This window comes from Lepisma saccharinum, chromosome 8, assembly GCF_977018435.1.
Source record: "Lepisma saccharinum chromosome 8, izLepSacc3.1, whole genome shotgun sequence".
NCBI lineage: Eukaryota > Metazoa > Arthropoda > Insecta > Zygentoma > Lepismatidae > Lepisma > Lepisma saccharinum.
Genome location: NC_139236.1, coordinates 13,815,988 through 13,838,166, shown reverse-complemented (window position 1 = coordinate 13,838,166; position 22,179 = coordinate 13,815,988). Strand labels below are relative to the sequence as shown.

At 37.7% G+C, this 22,179-nt stretch overlaps 1 protein-coding gene across 1 annotated transcript in view; it reads left to right on the top strand.

Moving 5' to 3' along the window:
- Nucleotides 1-22,179, top strand: part of LOC145991372 (transforming growth factor beta regulator 1) — a 95,545-nt gene that overhangs the window by 58,323 nt on the left and 15,043 nt on the right. The window contains exon 6 of the mRNA XM_083127365.1: nt 9,015-9,160. Within this exon, the coding sequence (XP_082983491.1) occupies nt 9,015-9,160 (146 nt within the window). The remainder of the gene's footprint in view (nt 1-9,014; nt 9,161-22,179) is intronic.

Below are 22,179 nucleotides of genomic sequence, written 5' to 3'. Positions count from 1 at the left end.
GGGACCATGAAAATTGAATGTATAATGCGGGAAAACATAAATCTGAGAAACATACAATTGGTGTTCCACTGTACACCTGCTGCAAAATGACTTCGGACCTCATGTGAAATCTGCCATAGTAAGCGGTCTATCACTTTGTAGCCTTGTATCTAGTGTTGTTTTGTTTCGAACACTGAATTGTTTCTGCATGAACATATCTGGCAACAGTGTATTACTGCTGATACGCGAGTTCATTTCATTTTGTATTGTTAGTTGACACAGGAAGGGTGACTTTCTGCTGTAGTGTGTGTGGTAAATTGCTGTGTTTTCATGTGGTGCACTTTGTGTTGGATATTTTCCTACTGTATTTGTGTTGGATATTTGACTACTGTACAGGTGTATTTGTGATATGCCGGGAAAGTACTGTAGTAGTGTGGAAAAATCCAGCATTATTGCATGGTAAAGTGAAAACGTCCCAATAAAGACGATACGTAAACAGACCATCTTGCTTTTGCAAAGAAATATGCACACTGGACACCAACACAGTGGAGGAAAGTCATGTTTTCCGATGAAAGCTCATTCCAACTGTTCCGAATGGGAGCAGCTAAGGTTCAACATCCATATCTTCAGATCGATACAACCCAAAGTATACGGTTCCGACCGTTAGGCACTTCTAGTCTGTAATTGTGTGGGGGTGTTTTTCAGGTGAAAGGACTAGGGCAGGTTTATATTTCTTACCCCAAAACGTGACGATGAACGCAGACCGATATATCAACGTTCTTAAGAACCATTTAGTGGATATGCTTCAGATCCACGAGTGTGATCTTTTCATGCATAACGCTCCTTGTCACATGGCTAACAAGGTAAGGAAATGGCTTGAGGAACAACAGATAAAGGTGTTAGAGTGGCCTGGGAATAGCCCTGATCTCAACTCAATTGAAAATTGTTGGCATCGTATGAAGCAATTCCTGGGAAACTAGAAGATTCCGAACCTACAGTCCCTCCAAACAGAACTGAAGAAAATGTGGTGCATTGACATGGACTTAAATTACTTCCGAAGTCTTAGTGATTCCATGCCCAAGCGCATCCAAATGGTTCTCAAAAGTAAAGGCAACATGACTCCGTACTAATGCATGCATTTTTTGCTGTATCTAATAGCTTAATAATAGCTTTTCACATGATTTTTTTTTTTTGTGCTTTTGTTATGAGGTCCAAAGTCATTTTGCAGCGGATGTATATGGTAAAGAACCACATAACACATGTCCTAAAACACTTTTTTTTTGTCAGCCTCCATGACAGAGTAGTTAGCACAATGTGCTACGATTCCAGAGGTCCCGGGTTGGAATCCCAACCAAGGCATGAGTGTTTGTGAGTGTCCCTTCATCAATCATTGTATCATCCTCATCTTTGCGATCAGCCAAAAGTGGCAGAAAAGCGATGTAAAATAAACCAAATCAATCAATCAATTAAATTATTTTATTTCACTGTTGATGTGTTTCAATGTTACAGGCTTACAAAAATAGTGCAGTGAACTCTTTTGAATTTGAACTTAGGTAATTGGATAGTTTGTCCTTGGAAATTACCTTCAATGATGTGATGTTTTTGTTACTTCGAATTTTGTTTAATTCAAACTTTTTTCGTGTTCCATTAGACTTAGAATTTGGTAGGAAAAATACACAAGATTTTCAAACCACTAAAAATCGGGAACAAGAAATTTATATAATATAGCTTGAGAAGCCACATCTTCCATTTGTTTACTGTTTGCATTCTCTTCACTCAATGCTTGTCCTTCATTCGAGCAACACGATTGCGGTATTTAGTCAGGCAGAACTTCACTTGAACCGTCAAGTAGGGTCTAAAGTTTTTTTTATTGATTTTATTTGATAAACATTATTTACTGACTCAGAAACCGAATGATGCTACCCTGGCATCCTTGAGCTTTTTCTGTTATGACGTGATTAAAATATCATCATAAAAATTTAAAAAATAGCCTAATAAGGCCGGAAGTATCATAAATATTTCACAAAATGTTCAAGTAATTTAAAATATTTATGTACCATATTAACACAGTGTTATATAGACACATAAAGAGCGTGCCTGAAGGTATGGCTCCATGCTTTATAGATCTCGAAACTGAAAGTACTTATTGGAAGTGTAGCTCAATCCAATCGCCTTCGACGGCAAGAACAATGACGTTATAGCCTTTAACGAAGGTGCATTGTCTGACTTAGTGGGAAAAACCAGCATAAGTGGTGTTTAAAAACACATGTGTTGCTCAATTCCTGTAGTCTTGGAAACCAATACCAGTAAGTGATTAACTAGTCTGGTTATGCGAGTAGATTAACAGCACAAGAAGGTAATGTTTCTAGTAGTCATTCAACGCAACATAAGTTCACTTTTATGCACAGATAGTCTAATCGAGACTGGACCTACAGTTTAAAGTGGGATCGAACCACTATGTGCATCCACCAGGTATCGAACCCGGGATATCTTGATTACATGGCGACAACATTACCACTATGCTATTTGGAGGCCTCTGATGATGACATATGTTTGATCCGCTCATAGATGCATCTCCTTCAAATACTGACACAGTTTTTATAACTACATGTAACATAGAACATATTATTAAAATGCATGGTATGAACTTCTTCACTACTCTCATTTCATCATTTGATCACGTAGAGAAAGTAATTGGCTGGCTATTAGAAACAACTGTTTACTGCAATTACTAGGTCATTCAAATATGACCGGGACTGATTTATTTTACCAAATCCTTTGTTGTCAAATACTTATTTGCACATGTCACCCTTGGAAGTACTCCCCTCCAGAGTTCATACATGTTTTCCAACATTCTGGAAGCATCTTAATGACCTTTTCATAAAAGTTTTTCGGTTGGCTGCGTATCCACTCCCAAACATTGCCGATGACGGCGTCGTTATCTGCAAACCGCATGCCTTCCAAATCTGATTTAAGCCTTCCAAACAGGTAGAAATCACTTGGGGCCAAATCGGGACTGTATGGCTGGTGTGGCAGAAGGTCCCATTTCAATTTGCTGAGGGTTGCCATAGTTGTTTTGGCTGTATGAGGCCGTGCATTGTCTTGAAGGAATGCTACCTGCTTTCCACCTCTCTTTCGCTTGGATCGGGTCTTTTCCTTCACTTCTATTGTCTGGAGTTGTGAGTAATAAGCTGCAGTGGCTGTTCTGCTATCTGTAAGAAAGTCTACATGGATAACCCCCTGCCAGTCCCAAAAAAACGTTGCCATCACTTTTTCTACCGAACTGGTCCTCCATGTTTGTGGCCGACGATCATGCGGTTCATTCTCTACATGCTGTTTTCCTTCTCTGAAGTACTTACACCACTCAAACACATGGGTTCATGAGAGACACTCTTCCCCATACTGTTGTTTGAGTCTGCAAAATTTCAGATGGCTGGACATTTTCTCCGAGAAATTTGATCAGAATGTGTTGTTTCACGCTCTGCTGCACCTTCTGTTCGCTCATCACTCTAGCTACACTGAGACACAACTGACCAGGTTCTAACCTGTGCAGCCCAACCCTGTGGCCGAGTGGTTAGCACATCGCGCTGCGACGCCAAGGGTCCCGGGTTCGAATCCCGGTCGGGCTTGGTTGTTTGTGAATGTCCATTCATCTATTTCATCATTTCATCACTCATCCCCATCTTCGCAAATTAGCCAAGAGGCACAAAACGCGAAGTAAAATAAACTAAATCAACAACAATCTAACCTGTGCAGGAGGGAGGGTGGGGATTGTGGCTCTATTCTCCCAAGGACGCACAACTGCTGCACATGGCAGGTTGTTTGAAAAAAGAAATCAGTCCTGGTCATATTTGAATGACCTAGTATGCTTGACATATGTATATCTTGGTACACCATTCATATGGAGGAACCTACAGAAGAAATCAAGAGTCTACACGTTCAAGTACAACTTGTGTGCCAACTTGGATAGGTGTGTGGGATGCTGTTTCCTTGGATCAGTTTTGCAAACACATGCATCATAGATGTTACGATCAGTTAGAGGGAGGACTTTATGGAGTGAAATTATCAGACGAACAACTTGAAGGTTGGATTCTGCTTCCTCAGCTCCACCAGATCTTGATGCAACAGTGGGACAAAGATTTAACAAAGCCCTACAATAAAGATCGCATGTTGTCATGTCTGTGGACTTCGGAGGCCATCTCAGCAATTTCTCATGCAACCTATTCACCCTTGTAGTAGATGTTCATTGAGGTTCACAGTCAATGCTCGATGGTAGTAGCATTCCATCTTGTCAAAACATGAAATCCCATGAGTCCTTTTCATCGAATTCTCGAGCATGACCAGATACGAGTTTTCCACGAAGAAAGGTAGCCTACAAAGCTTCTATCTCATGCTCATTGACTGAAGGAGGGTGTTCGGAATCCCAAATTTGAACGTTACGTCTGTTCACATTGCCATTGATATGGAAGGTAGCCTCGTCACTGAACATGATCCTCTCCCTGAAATTATAATTCTCAAGCAAATTCTGCATGTTCATGCTGAAGAACGAGCGAGGTACTTTCGTCTTGTTCAGTGAGTCCCTCCACAAGTTGCACTTTAAAAGCCTTTAATTGCCTTGAAGCGCATCCTATACCATAGAACAGGGCATTTCCAACTCACAGCTCACCTTCGAAACAACTTAATGGGGTTGCCCTAAAAGGTTTTGTCAAAGTCAATCCACTGCCTCCACCTAACATGACAGGCAACCAATGATTTTGCCTTTGCTCAGACAACTTTTCTCCAGGAATTGCGTATACCATCACTTTATGTAGTTCTTATCAGGTTGATCAAACCTTAAACAGATGCCGAAATCTCTGTTGAACTATGATCACAGATATTTGCACATACTCTACAACAAATGGGTTTCTGTTTTTTACTCGGCACAATTTTGTACAAACATTTCACATGCGCACGGTGAGTTTTTCAGGTGAGACTTTTGAAGTCTAGTTGCAATCAGTGCTTGTTACTGGCCTCTCGGCACACCAGTCATGTAGAACGAAAGAGAAGAAATAGGTACAATCTTTTTCCAGACACCCTGTATTGTGTAACGTGATTAATTGAGTTCTAATCTGTACTTTTTACTTGTAGTAACTGTCTTACAATGTTACCCTCTGCTTTTAATTAGAATAAAGTCAGATATTAACTAACGAAACTGTAAACAAAATCCACTTAAATTTTAAAAAGTTTATTGAAAACATAATTATTATTTATTAAGTTACACATATGTATAATATACTATGTAATAAAGCATTCTATATGGTTTCCAATGGTGTCTTAATGACTAAAATCGGTACATTAGTTTCCAAGATATTAATGATTAATCAGAGACCTAACGTAAACTATGTAGTTAGACAAAATGGTGCATTGATGATGTCATAGCCAGAAATGCTCAATGCTGCCAGAGTGGCATCATTCGGATTTTAATTCAGCACATTGTGTTTTATGAAAATATGCATTAAAGAAACTTTATACCCTATGTTACACTGTCACTGTTGCCTTGTCCAGAGAAATAACCCTGTTTCTAAGGTCATCTAACACAGTTGCAATACTATAGATAGCACAGTCTTCTGTAGTACCTTCATTCTATCTAATTCGGTATTCAATGTTTCAAACATAATCAATCTCATGTTGAGTAAGTTTGTCCACAATTTCCTTATTACACACTTCCAACTTTGTGAACTTGTCATTACTTTTCAGTTGTTCTTGGAATCTGAAATTTCAACATGCATTGCACAAATGCTTTCAGCCAATTTGCACCTGAACTCACTACTAGCAGTTTGACAAGTTTGAACATCATCTTGTAGCAAATAAATACACAGAAGTAAATTTTTAACTTTAATTATTAATTAACTTACTTCTTTTAATTTTGGTGGCTCATGCCACCAGGGCCACTGGTATAGTCCTGTTCATCTGCTGTGTATACTAACAAAATTGGGTTTCAGCTGCTGCAATACTGGGAGCCAAATGTGATTCACCTGTCCACTGTCGATGTTTAACTTATGTGGAAAGTACATAATTGTGTGTGAGCCATGCCTAGCTGAAACTTTTCTGACTGTGTGACTGTTGAATTTGAGGTGCTCAGCCAGTCAGTCTGGCCATTGGCTGGGTTTCTTGGCTTCTGTGCTGTTGTATTTGTTCACTGATCGATCTAATGGATCTACCAATGTAATGTGTATTGCACTCGCATTCAGCATTATATACTCCCAGGCTGTCTGGGGGTGAAAGGAAAATATACTTGTTTGTACTGTCTATTCTGGCCACTGGTTTGTGTTTCATACTGCCTCAGGGTCTTGGCAAGGTGGGTGGTTGGATGTAGTGTGGTGGTAAGGGAAGGCAAGCCATTTTATTTTATTACTGGTAGTTTGTTTGGATGTTGGATTTGCATCTCAGCTTTACTTCACCATGTTGATTGGACTAGGTCAATGCTAGTTTGGCATTGTTGGCTTATACTATAGAAGTTAACTCAACCCCAATTTTTTGTTTCCAGTTTTTACATTTTCTCGCATTATACATTCTACAGTATCTTGATGGTCCCAACATAGCAAACTGTTATAAAATTTTCCTCGATTTTAGATATTTCCACATTTCAAGTTTCTTCAGCTTGCTTCCCTGAAAACATAAAATTGAGCTTCCACTGTAGTTCTTTAGCATGTGCACAATTGTGGAAAAAGTAGTTTATGATTGTTTGCTGAAGTTTTCTTTTTGAGCCAGTTCATCAGGTGGGCCACTACAATTCCATCTTTTGATGATCAGAAAGTATCTTGCAAGTACTGGGAAAGACACTGTTGTCCAAGAACAAAGTTTTGGGCTTGGAAATGATGTCCCTGTGGGAAAACATGACTACATTGCTGCTCCTGATGCTGACAATAAAATAGAACCATGAGATGGTACAGTCACGGACAAATCTGGCTTGTACTTACACCATTGACTTTCAGTGGTATCATTACAACCCAGAAGTGTCCATGACTGTACAAACATTTGGAACTGCAGAGATCTCACAGAACCAGACACCTGCCTGACTGTTGTGTCATTGCAAGGTCTATTCAAACAAGTGGGCAGAGTGCCATATGATGGCTAACATTATATGCCAGACCTCAAATATGTAATTGTCAAGCTCTTTTCATTTGTTTATATGCTTAATTCCAGATTTCATCATGGCTGTTTTTTTGTGTATTAGTTATTTTACTTGTGTACTTGCTAAGTTCGTTAAGTGTTTTGTCTTCAGCTATTGTGTTAAATGAATGTTATTTACAAATCTTATTCAATATTCTTACTTGTCCTTCTCGTGTAACAAGGTGTGACCCAAACAATGGCTTTTTGCGCTTATTTTATTGACAGTGTTTTGTCACTCATATAATACTTTCATTGAATCAAATGCAGATATTTAACACAATGGCTTTTATGCAGCTAAACGATACTTCCTAGCAAGAATAAAAATTACTGTTAAAAACAGATAAATAAGCAAGATTTTTTTAAAAAAAATTGAAATTACGTGTGAGCCAATACTAGTTTGAAGTTATGGCCACACTGATGTCGAAACTTACCAAACTCCACCAATGCTTGAACTTTGTATCAATTACACTGTACAACACGAAATGTGTCCTTTAGATGAAAATGTGTGTTTCTAATGTATTTGTGCATGCCAAAAATAAATCTGCAATTTGTTTCCATGTATCACATGTCATTTAACCAAAATTACCAAGTTTGAACATTACGTAAGAAACATATGGTGTACGTGTATCCCCAGTGATACAAAAAGTGAATGCTATAAATTGTACATTGGAATGACAGGATAAGATGTGCATGTAAATCTAGTGATAAACAAGCACTTTCTAACTCTTTCTGCCACCACTACATCAGATACTGCCATATATGCTAGCGTATTAACTGCATGTATTGCTGTGACATAATATGCATGGTGTGCATATGCTGCATGTGAACCGTGCGAGGAACAAGACTGATTTCAGTGCATCAAAATGCCCCGGCAGGGTAAAAATAAACCTGATGTACTTTTGATATGTATGTGGCGAATGTATGCTGTTGAGTCAAAAATATAGTTTAACACCTGTAGTAAAAAAAAAATGTCGTGTGGGAGACCAGGATGAGTCCCGAGTACCACACATCTGTTGCAATTTGTGTTCCAAGAACTTGTGAAACTGTCTACAAGGACAAGGTGGCGTAATGAAATTTGCGCAAGCCCAAGAGATCATGTAATGGACTGTATCTTTTGTTTAACAGATGTAAGAGGTTTCTCTTCCAAATCAAAACATGACATCTAGCATCCTAAATTAGAGTCAGAAAAGTGACCAGTGCAGCACACTGAAGAGCTGTTTGTGCACAATTACATGCTTGATGTAGATGCCTCATGTAACAACAATGCAGACTTTCAGCCATCTACTTCTGCGTTATGTGCACTGCATCTCATCTCATCACACAAAAGCTGAACCATCTGGTGCTGCGGGACTTACATCTCTCTACAAAACACAAGCAGAAGTGTTTGGTCTTCGGTTCCAAGTACTGTTTCTTCCTCTGTGAGTGGGACAGTCGGAACAGAGTTAATCATTATGTCTGCAAACATTGGTCGCCATGACAGGTGGACCCTGCAAGCTATTTGGACTCAGAACTCAGCTGGTATCAGTGATGAACAGATAATTTATCAGTAATGTTAAACTAATATGCCATTGATTGATTGATTTGCTTTATTTTACTTTGCTTTTTGTGCCACTTTGGCTAATTTGCGAAGATGGGGTTGAGTGATATGATGATGCCCAGGCCAGGATTCAAACCCGGGACCCCTGGCATCGTAGCACCATGTGCTAACCACTCCGCCACTGGGTTCGCCAAACTGATACAGCAATGTGGCTGTATAGGTTGACAGATTTTAATATATAATATTATTAGTACTTGGCCTGCAATTTTAAGTAAAAGAGGAATAGTATTTCTTAATATTTATGCCTAGAGTAAAATATCTGATGGTCTAATTTCCTACTTTCCAGGTTGTTTCTGACCGCCCTGGTTACCACACGGAAGATTTGATATTTCCAGTTGGCTTCTGTTCAACAAGAGTCTACGGCAGCCTGAAAGATCCTGAAAGAAAATGTGTGTACACATGCAAAGTCCTTGATGGAGGCAACAGCCCAAGGTAAAAGTGCCTACAGAATTTTCAAAAATTTCCAACAAACTAATAACATTTACCTAAGTAGTGATGGTTTCAAACTGTAACTATTAGATAGACTAAAACTCACACTACATGCCAACATTTTCCTACTGGTAATGTTCACAATTCCCTTCTAGATATGGAAGGCATATCTTCATGACAGGGCAACTGCTTGATTTTTTTTCTTCTGACTACCATTTTTAACCTTTCAGCAATCTATGTGTTATAATATTTTAAAAACCAATCTTTGCCCAACGTCCTGAAAAATGTGCATGATGTAGTGAAAGCTTGAGGAAGGAAACGTACATGCCAAAAAGTGAACATTACCAGTGTGTAGCTATTATTATTATTATTCAGCTTGAATTCGTTTTCTCAGTTGCTGCAAGATGGTAAATAAATCAGCAAAATTTCGGGGTGGCTATTTGCCGGGAATTCCTTGACTTCTGGAATTCTGTGTGTATTATTGGCTCTAAAGCCACGGTATTATGCATATTTCACATTATTATGAAAACATTTTTTGTGAGCCAAGTTTGTTTACTGCCTGTAAACAAGATAACACGCAGAATACACCACTGACCATGATATGTGAGGATCAGTCATAATGGGCCAAATGATACCGTTCACCCACAATTTGGACCAATGGGAGTCTGTTGTAAATTTTAAGTTGACATCTCAAACTGCTTTATAGAGAATGCAGAAGGATAAAAATGGCGGAAACAAAAATTGTATTTTTAACATCAAAACATTAAATCTACTTATTTTTAAAAATTATTTTGCGAATAAAGTTTTAATTTCATGTCAAATGTTTCAATTTGCATTATTTTGTGACAAAGTAAAACTGAAAAGCACACACAGAATGTTTTGAAAACTTTAAGGCACTTAAAATATTTCATGTTTCCATCAGAAATGAAATGTGCATGCTCCCAATAATAAATACTACATCAGTTTTTTATGAGAAATGAATAACTGAATTTTTTAGTGCTACTTATTCAAATTTTTAGTAAGGATAAATGAAATTTAATACTTGTATGTATCATGTATTTTATTATATTTTGTTTGTTCGCATAAGTTGTGGCAGTAAAGTGCTCGAGCAACCACAGATTGAACTTTACGCACTAATATAGAAAATTAATAATAATTACAGTTATTTATTTATATTATTGGCACATGATTGACTTTGTGTCAATGCACAGTTGTATGTTGTTGTCTACCAACATGGTATGTGACTGCATTCTGTTGATTTCATCTTATGCTGGCTTATAAAGTTAAAATATTGTCCACAGAACTATGAATGTGCCAGAAGCAGTGGTGGATGGTGGTCTGGCTCAATGAGTGTGCACTTCAGCCTCGCGTCTTGAAGGAGTGTTATCATTCCTTTTTGTGTACACAATTATGTATTGGCAACCCAAATTGTGATCGCCTTTCACTGGTAATGAGACTATGGCAGGGTTGAAAATTTTTATAAATATGAATTTTTTACAAATTAAAATACCTCAGTGATTTTTCCGTTGATTACAAGAATAAAGTTATTACAGGGCTATAATGAACTTGTCCAAAAGTCCATTTTGTGGAGAGAAAGGTTAATCAGGATTGGACCTTTAGTTTTAAAGTGGGATCCGAACCACAATGTGAGCCACTGGGTGGCTATAATAATTTAGCATTCGATAACCTGAAAATCACTAAAAGAACAAAGAATTACTGTTCTTCAATATCAATTTTATTGTAGATTTACAAAATATTTAGTAAAATGTTTCTTCCTCACTCTGCTCATAATGGTGAACAAGAAGAATAATAACATTTGCATACACCAAACTAAGAAGTCGATAAGACTAAAAAGTACTCACTCAGTCCACACTGCCCTGCTTTCTGCTTTATAATATGTCTTTCCCTTCCACCATATCCGTGTTCTTATTACTACAGGAGTTGCATGCTAACTTCCCTCCCTTGCTTCACTGCCTACAATGCAAGACACAGGTTTTGCTTTCAGTTATCTTTCTCCCCCCCCCCCCTCTCCTCTGTCTCTCTCTCTTCCCCATCTTTCTTGCCCTGCTATGCTTGAAGCAAGTACAAATGGCGATGATGCCATTCAATTTCCCTATATATATATATATATATATATATATATATATATATATATATATATATATATATATATATATATATATATATATATATATACAAATAATGAAGGAGACAGTAAACACTTACCACACGAATAGAAATAATTCAATATTTCGCGATCTGAGTCGCATTTTCAAGACGGTAGATAAAAGATCGACGACACTTTGAGTAGAGGCACAGAATACTGACCGTAGCGTCTCTACGGTCAGTGTTGCCAGAAACAGTTGAAAGGAAACACGAAATACTTAAGCCAGTGTTTACTGTCAGGTGGGTGGGTAGTTTCGGGGAGGAGAGGAAAGAGTTACTGGTTGGCTAGGTTGAGTCCGGGGGGTATAGTGGCGTGCATGCCTGCTATATAGGCCCTTTCCCATCGCCTGCGGAAAGATGTGTCAGAGCGGGGGGGGTAAAAGGTGGATGATGGCAACACGGAAGCAGTTATTGAAGGTGGTGTTATGGCTGTTGGTGTGGATGGCAACTGTGAAATCGGAGTTTTGGGTGGAGGAACGGTGATTATTTATCCTTAGATTCAAGGGGGTGGAGGTTTCGCCTAGGTAGAAGTTGCCGCAGATTTGACAGATGAGGGTGTAAATTAGGTTAGATGAGTGGCAGGTGCCCTTAGGGTGAAGGGTGAACTCACCTGCCGCTGTAGGGATCAGGAGGTTGGGGGAGGTGATGAGTATGGGGCAGGTCTTGCATCTGGGTTTATTGCACCTGTGGGCTGGGGGAAGGGGTGCGGAAGGGATGGGGGTGTTTCGGACCAAGATGTTTTGGAGGTTGGGGGGGCGACGGAAGACGACCCTGGGTTTTTCCCGAAAGATGTCTCTGGTCTCGGGATCGCTGTGCAGGATGGGGAGGAGGGAGTGGAGGGTATGTCTGATTTTCGTAATGTGAGGGTGGTATTGGGTGATCAGAGTTGGAGGGTTGGTTTTGGGTTGTTTGGTGCGGTTGTGGGAGTTAGCTCTAGTGATTTGTTTGTTGATGAGGGTGGAGGGGTAGCCAGGGTTGGTTAGGGCTTGGTGCAGGCGTAGGTTGTAGTTTTGGCGGGATGAGGGGGATGAGTTGAGGCGCTGGCCTCTGAGGGCTAGGGAAAATGGGATGGCTTTTTTGGTGTGGTAGGGGTGTGAGCTGGAGTAGTGGAGATACTGGAGGTGGTTGGTTGGTTTGATATGTATGGATGTTTCCAAGTGGTCTCCCACAATGTGGATGTCCACATCGAGGAAGGTCACTTGGTCTTTGGAGTGGAACCAGGTGAATTTGAGGGTGCTGAACTCATTGAGTCGGTTTAGGAATGTTGTGAGGGAGGGTTCGCCATGTGTCCAGAGGAGAAAAATGAGACGCTACGGTCAGTATTCTGTGCCTCTACTCAAAGTGTCGTCGATCTTTTATCTACCGTCTTGAAAATGCGACTCAGATCGCGAAATATTGAATTATTTCTATTCGTGTGGTAAGTGTTTACTGTCTCCTTCATTATTTGTATTTATCCGCCCTTCTGGCACCATTTCTAACCCTATTCCTCTGTATATATATATATATATATATATATATATATATATATATATATATATATATATATATATATATAAAAAAATAAAAAAAACCACTTGGTCTTGAATGGAAAGGTATTGCAATACTACATTCCAGTGCATGAGTGTTAATAGTAACATGCACGGCTTTCTGTAAATGAAGTTTCTATGACACAAGCCAGAAGAGGGAACTGGTTTTCTCTACATTATTGCTGCACTAACACAAATTGAAATGTGTTCTCAAGCTCAGTGTTGGCAGTGTATGTGAAAGGCTGAGGCAGACCTGCTCAAGTGAAGCAAATGGTAGATGAATTAGCATTGGGACATTTTATGTTTTTCAATGAATAACTTGTAACGCCGTTCCTCGATGTCGGTAAAAAATGGGAAGCATGAACAAGGTGACCAATACTCGCAGAGGTATATTGAGCGTGGATAATATAAATCGAGGAACCGCAATTACAATTTTTGCTTGTTATGGGGTTAACCGAATACATATACGGAAATAATTCCCACAATAACAACAGTTTGAATAATGTGTGTGTAAATTCCGCACCCTTCTTTACCCTTTCCAAAAATTCAGCAAGTTATACAACAAGCATTACCTCAATTACGTCACCAATCGCAACTCACACCAATGAAAAAAAGTAGTACATTCACTATAGGTTTATTTAACAAATTTAATTTGCGGCAACATTCTTTCAATATTTCCTTCTATTTTTTTTACTAAGCTTCACAACAAAATTCCAGTTTATGTACGACCGACAATTCTCATTTTTAGTATTCCTTTTGATCAGAATAATTTACAATAAAAAAATAACAATGCCAATAAAAAGGTACGCCTTTTTCGGCAATAATACAGATAAAATTTACTTCATTTTTAAAGTTTGTACCAGTTCAACATTTAACGGACAAATTCTACTAATTTATAAATACCTAAAATTATAATTATTTAAAAATTTAATAATAATAATAAAACTTCTGCCTATTTTATTTTTTTATGAGAATTAGATGCTCATTAATTCCAAATACTCAGTCGGTTAAGATTTGTCTCGTTTTGTTATTAGTTGTAAAAGGACTTTCGTTATGACGTCTTTTGAGGTTGAATGATTATCTATAAAAAATTACGTTCTTGGGTCACACGCGTATCGGTTGCACATTTGAGTTACTGTTGCGGCGATGTTTTACACTATTACTTGGTACACGCACATGTACATATCTATTTTCTCACTCGTGATCTAGTTTTATGCACAGAACGCATTCAAAGCCTCCATCTTTTATCGCATCTTATTTGTAATGCAAAATCAACAAATTGGCAAGATGAATTTAAGTTTGTTACACAAGTTCAGTTCACTATAACACACGTAATCTTACGTACCTTCAAAAATGTTCTAGTTGCCAAATTACCCCGGCTGTTCGCAACATCCAAAGTAGTCGAATTGATGCAGTCAAATTCAAGTGTTCTGGTTACGTAATAGATTTTTGCCGTTACTTCCTTGATGCCATGTGCGCTTGTGAATACTGCAGCAAGGTGTATTGGTTCTAGTTATTTCAAGGTTCAATGTCTATGTTCCGACTCCAGTTCATGCTGACATTAAATACTTCTTGGTTAATTACTTCGTAAAAACAAATACTAGTCGTGCAAATATATATATGTGTGTGTAAAAATGGTTACCACAAATTAAAATACTGGGCGTGACAATTACCACAAAAATGACTATCGCAAGATTTATATATATGCTGAAAATTGGTTCACGAGAAAAAAATAAGTCCAAAGCACAATTCCTTACAAATGTTTTTAGTGACGGGACACGATGTTGCAAAGAAGCAATGTAAGTTCAAACAGCAACACGTAACATTTAAAAATGAATGACGAAAGTTCTCAATGTCCCAACTTATGATATGTGGTTGCACATGATACAATAAAACTTGCCCCAGTTTTTGAATGAAATACCAAGCGACGTTGAACCTTGATTGTCATGCGACGAACTGTGATTTGCCTACCTCCGCTGCTAGCGAAGAAGAAAAAGGTGAAAAGTAACAGGAGAGACATCTATCGGTATAAATTGGTAGTGAGGAAAAATAACCTCACGGGGATTTTTATGAATTGAAATTTCCCGTTTGGGAAATTTTCACTCAATGTAATGGGATGACGCAAAGCGGGACTTACAAATGACAGATTTACGTCATCACCGTTACAAATTCCCCCAACCGACGATGAAAGAAAACCAACCCCAAAATGAGCATCTCGGTATCCATAAAAGACCAATATTATAATACTACCACTATGCCGGAAATTATTTATCCAACATTAAAACTTAACAGGCAGATTCACCACTTATTTACTATGGAAATTCATCATTACCCTTATGTTCCAATAAGACTTCATCTTGGGAATTGCCCTCAAGAATTAATTACTTAAAACTACACTCCATTATTGTAAAAACATGATATCTCCAATACCAAAATATCAAGTAAACAATCCACATGATTTGCAAAACTCTAAAAATAGATACAAAATTTATGACACAAACGCAGCAATAATTAATAAACACAACACTTCATAACTGATGTAGAGGAAAAAAAATAGTGAGTTCAAAAATATGATACACAACTGACGATGGTTAACATGATAAGGTTGTTTCACGATTATCCAAAATGATTGTCCAAATGATTCATGATGGTTGTCAAAATGATTCAAGATGATTCAAGATGGTTGTCAAAATGATTCAAGATGGTTGTCAAAATGATTCAAGACGTCTTGATGATCGCCGCATAAGATGATGCTGATTCCAATTAAAGATAACGTTCCAATAACCATACCAAAACTTCCTTAAAGATGAATCGTTATAAGTTTCCTTGTTGCAGTTGTTCCAAAGGCTTGTTGTCCCAGTTTCTCGAAAAATTTCATGCAACAAAAAAAAAAAAAAAAAAAAAAAAATTGAAGAGAAGTAGTAATAGGAAAGAGTTGAGAATTAAACGAGACAATTTAGCAGGGGAAACACTAGAAAAACGAGCATCTATGACAGAATCTCTGGCAGGAAAATTTTTAACTCCATGCATATGACAATGATCATTTATGATTTTTTTTTTTTTTTGAAAACTCAACACAAAAATATAAATAGTACCAAATTTCATCAAAAACGAGAACATACTTTAGTTACTCAATCAAAATATATGAATCCAAATGACATACTAAAGAAAATAGTTAAAGGTCACTCCTTTAATTAAATAGCTATAGAATCTTAATCCGACATATAACATCAGGACAATATTTTGCATAAATACACATAATTATTTTTATTTTACCATCGTTGTCTTGCTATCATGACACACTCGATAAATACATCAGAGGACCTTCTGTAAAGAGACAGTAAACAACCAAGAAAATGCCATTAACCTAATACATGATATATATAAATACAAGGAAACATACCCTTAATTTCTACGTTGCAAATTGTTATTGTGGGAACGTTTAGGTCTTTTGTTACATTGAGTGATCAAATGTCCCGATTCTTTACAGTATCTACAGAAAATATGATTAGCCGGACTAGATTGTAAACAATTATTAGCATTATCTGGAATTCGAGAATTCTGACCTGAGACATTAGATGATTGCATTATATCAGATACCTGAGAATCAGCCAAAGCAATATCCGAATCAGGATCTTCTCTTGAGTGATAAGGCTTGATATGACTTACATGAACTTTCCTCAAATATAACTGAGTATCCGGATCCACCAATAACACAGTGACAGAACCCAACAGTTTAAAAACTTGGGCCGGACCCGACCAACGTTCCATCAATTTAGCCGAAATATTTTGTAAGGCCTTGCTTTGTGGACAAGTTTTATAAAGAACTAGGTCTCCAACCTTATAAGAAACTGGTTTTCTCGATGCATCGTATCTTTTCTTCCTAGTATTCCAAGCCTTCAAGAGATGAGAATATGCTTCTGCCCAACACTGAGCCCGACACTACCAGATGGCGGACCACCAAGTTCTACGTCTGATTGAAGCTCCCAATGAAAATTCATGGGACCATCAATATCCCTTCCAAAAATAATTTGTGATGGACTGGTCTGCAAGCTATCATGTACGGCAGTATTAAACGCAAATGCAATGGCAGTTAAATTTAAATCCCACTTAGTATGGTCTTCTGAATGATACGCAATAAGATAAGCCTTAAGATTCCTAATGAAACGTTCAGCCAATGATGGATTTGGATAATATACGCTGGTATAAATATGCTTCACCTGTGCTTCAAACAGAAAGTCATTAAATAAACGTGATCTGAAATATGTAGCATTATCCGACACTAACTCACAAGGTGCTCCAAATGTAAGGAAGAGTTGTCGCAGTTTGTCGATGACCTGTACTGATGTCGCGGATCGCAGTGGATATAAAGAGACCCACTTTGAAAAGGCATCAACTACCACCAAAATGAAACAATTTCCCCTTGAGGAACGCACCAAGGGACCGACCAAATCTATGTATAAACGGCGCCAAGGATGTTTTATGACTTCTGATGATAAGCAACCGGGGGGTTTACGTATAACTAGTTTAGCACGTTGACAAGTATCACACGATTTAATGTATTTACGTACATCCTGGGCACAGGTAGGCCACCAAAAAAGTGCAGAAATCTTCTTTTGACATTTTCGAACCCCCAAATGTGAACCACCTGCAGGAACATCATGATAATATCTACAAATTAATAATTGTAAGGCACTTGGTACCACAACTAGAGAATGGTTCAACTTAGGAGGTTGCCAAACCAACAAATTTTGAAACAAGCGATAATGCTTCACTGTTTTGCCAGACTGGATTTCCTGAATAATAGGAGACAAACTAGCATCTTGAGCCTGAAGATGAATTATATCGGCCTTATCAAACGGAATTATCTGGAACTTAGGAGCAGCACATGCAAAACTAGAAATAGGCGGTTGAGATACTTGAAATTCATCCGGTGTATACATCCGAGACAGACAATCAGCCACTGGATTCAATCTAGATGGAATATGCTCCACTGTGTATGAGAAGCGAGATAAATACAACAACCATCTACCAAATTTTCCATACTGCTCAGGATGACGCAATAACCAAGAAAGCGCCTGATTATCAGTTTGTAGAACAAAGGGTTTTGCTGTAAGATAAGTTTCAAATTTCTTAAATCCATATACAATGGCACAACACTCTGCCTCATATATAGACTGTTTTCGTTCCAAATCAGTGCGTTTTCGCGAAGCGAAAGCAATTGGCCGCAACGATCCATCTGATTCCTGTTGATTCAAGGTTGCCCCTAGAGCTAAGTTAGAAGCATCACATTGCAAAATGAATTCTTTCGAAAAATCGGGTAAAGCCAGTACAGTATGTTTAATAAAGACACTCTTCAAATGATCAAACTTAACCTGGTCCTCCTCTGACCAAACAAACTGAACTCCCTTTTTCTTTTTGTCGGACAAAAAGCTAGTTAACTCCGCATATGCAGGAATGAATTTTGAATAGTACCCAGTAAGTCCTAAATCCTCTGAATAGCTTTAACGTTCTTAGGAGGAGGGATCTGTTGAATAGCAGATATTCGCTCCGGATCCAATGTTAATTTTCCTTCCCCCAAAATGTATCCCAAATACTTTACTTGTAGCTGCATCCAAGAAGATTTCTTCGGATTAACAGTCAAACCTGTCTCCCTCAATGCTTGAAGAACCAATCTTAAGTGCTCCAAATGAGATTCTTCATCAGGACTAAATATAAGGAGGTCATCTGCATAGTTGACTAAGAACTTGTATTTAAACTTCCCTAAAATTTTGTCTAAGGCTCGAGTCAGCAATTGCGTACCTAAGTTAATGCCGAAAGGAACTCTGGTGTAACGGTATTGGCCAAAAGATGTGACAAACGCAGTCAAATCCTTACTCTTCTCGTCTAATCTTATCTGGTGGAAGCTCTTACATAAATCAAGACAAGAAAAAACCTTTGCAGACTGCAGATGTTGGAAAATTAAATCAATACGAGCTTGTGGGAAATTGTCGTAAGCTATAAGTCTATTCAACTGCTTGTAACTACATACTAATCTGTAAGAACCATCCTTCTTGTCAACCAGAAAACACGGGCTTGAATAAGCACAACTACACTCCTCGATGATATTTTGTTCTATTAAGTCGTCAATCTGTTGACGCAAAATTGCCGTTTGGTGTGGATTCAACTGAAACGGTCTACATCTAAATGGAATATCCGATATCACGGGAATTGAAACAGGATCCAATTTACATGTGCCCACCTTCTCAGTAATTACATCCTCATATCGCACCATGAGAGTTTGAAGATCTGAAGATTCTAAAATTTGTAAAGGAATCGAATCATTAACCTTAACAGAAGAAGGAACTGAAGGAGCCTTTTCTTTTTTTGAAGACTCGAAGTGTATCGGAATCGTTGAAAATGGGAAGGAGAGTATCCGCTCCTCGAAAGACAATCTAGCTTTAGTGTGGGATAAAAAATCATACCCTAAAATTATCGGAAAAGGGAGCGAATCAGAAAGCCAAAAATACCATTTCCAGGTCAAATGTCCAATACGCAATGACAACTCAGTACGGGAATTTAAGTGAACTGTTTGGTTGTTTATCGACAATAAGTCCTGAGTAACATCATGAACTACTGGTGATTTCTGTTTTAAGGTTGCGAAGAAGGTGCTTGATATCAATGACACTGAACTCCCAGAGTCCAATAACCAACGAGAAGAAGTCGAATTAACCGTAGCAGTCAAAACAGGAATACACTTTTCCTCTTCTGCAAAGGAACACTGAAAATGCAATTCTGAAGCAACCGTAAAAACTGTATCCAATACATTAATAGATTTTGTAGAGACTTTATCTTCCTCCCGAGGAACTGACCTCACTTCATCCTTCTGTCTCTCACAGTGCTCAACATCCCTAGAAACTTCAACCCCCTCTAATCGATCCTCAATCATTTCAACTTGTGTGGCTCTAGAAATAACAGAAGGTTGTATCTTGTCCGAAAAATCACGAAGTTCCATAGGCCATATTTCTTGAGCAATAGTAATAAACTCCATTATTGACCTCGGACGAGAATAATACACTAAATGCAAACGAGTATTCATACTAAGTCCATTTATTATAGTTTCAACCAGTTTATCCTGTGTCCAATCTAAAGGAAAGATGAAAATAAATATCCACCTCGTGGATATAACTTGACAAGAACTCATTTGTCCTTTGTTGACGAGTCACATAAAATTGTATTAAATCTCTCAAGGTTTGCAAATTTGTCAAGCGACTCCAAATTGTTTTAATCATAATTGGCCAAGGATACTTTAAAATCAAAATTTCGTACCAAATGGTGCGAAAAATACCCGAAGTTTTACTATATGCCATAAATAGCAGTGATTCCAAGTCGAGTAGTTGCAATGAAAATGCTTTATGCAAGGTAGTTAAAAACAATACCACCCTATGGAGGTCCTCTCCATCTATACATGGTAAATCACAAATTTATCTCATGTGCTAACGAATATCGAATGTAACTTGTGACAGGAGTCTCTTCCGGAGGGAGCAAAAAATTACTGAACTTATTATTAACCTGCCTGGTATGCAATAATGGTGGTGAAAAATTCAACCTAAAAGGCCTAATAACTGGTGAAACCACAGACATCCTTACCCAACCAGTGCACAAAACCAAAAATATAACCTTCAACGATAAAATAATCAAGGGAAATCCAATTTTAAACGATTTACAAAAAAAATGATGTAGACTCGACCTATTCACACTACTTATGAACTGCTAAGTTAAATTTGAAAATTGCCAATTTTATTTTCAAAATCGAAGGAACGTAAGATAAGGTAACTGCAACAAAATCTTAGCATAAAAATAAAACCAATAAATACGAAAGAAAAAAAAAAGGGGGGGAATGCATCAACCAAAAAAATTCAAAATACAATGTAAATATGTTATGCTGAAAACAAAAGGCACATATAGTCACACCAAATAAATCACTCAATATCCCAAGCCAAAATCCAAAATTCCAATAGGGTGGGCGGGTGGGAAAAATTTATTCACTTCAAACTTCACTTAATGAAAGAAAAGGGGAAAATGGCCATGCTCTGACTGCCAATTTTGTAACGCCGTTCCTCGATGTCGGTAAAAAATGGGAAGCATGAACAAGGTGACCAATACTCGCAGAGGTATATTGAGCGTGGATAATATAAATCGAGGAACCGCAATTACAATTTTTGCTTGTTATGGGGTTAACCGAATACATATACGGAAATAATTCCCACAATAACAACAGTTTGAATAATGTGTGTGTAAATTCCGCACCCTTCTTTACCCTTTCCAAAAATTCAGCAAGTTATACAACAAGCATTACCTCAATTACGTCACCAATCGCAACTCACACCAATGAAAAAAAGTAGTACATTCACTATAGGCATTTATTTAACAAATTTAATTTGCGGCAACATTCTTTCAATATTTCCTTCTATTTTTTTTACTAAGCTTCACAACAAAATTCCAGTTTATGTACGACCGACAATTCTCATTTTTAGTATTCCTTTTGATCAGAATAATTTACAATAAAAAAATAACAATGCCAATAAAAAGGTACGCCTTTTTCGGCAATAATACAGATAAAATTTACTTCATTTTTAAAGTTTGTACCAGTTCAACATTTAACGGACAAATTCTACTAATTTATAAATACCTAAAATTATAATTATTTAAAAATTTAATAATAATAATAAAACTTCTGCCTATTTTATTTTTTTATGAGAATTAGATGCTCATTAATTCCAAATACTCAGTCGGTTAAGATTTGTCTCGTTTTGTTATTAGTTGTAAAAGGACTTTCGTTATGACGTCTTTTGAGGTTGAATGATTATCTATAAAAAATTACGTTCTTGGGTCACACGCGTATCGGTTGCACATTTGAGTTACTGTTGCGGCGATGTTTTACACTATTACTTGGTACACGCACATGTACATATCTATTTTCTCACTCGTGATCTAGTTTTATGCACAGAACGCATTCAAAGCCTCCATCTTTTATCGCGTCTTATTTGTAATGCAAAATCAACAAATTGGCAAGATGAATTTAAGTTTGTTACACAAGTTCAGTTCACTATAACACACGTAATCTTACGTACCTTCAAAAATGTTCTAGTTGCCAAATTACCCCGGCTGTTCGCAACATCCAAAGTAGTCGAATTGATGCAGTCAAATTCAAGTGTTCTGGTTACGTAATAGATTTTTGCCGTTACTTCCTTGATGCCATGTGCGCTTGTGAATACTGCAGCAAGGTGTATTGGTTCTAGTTATTTCAAGGTTCAATGTCTATGTTCCGACTCCAGTTCATGCTGACAT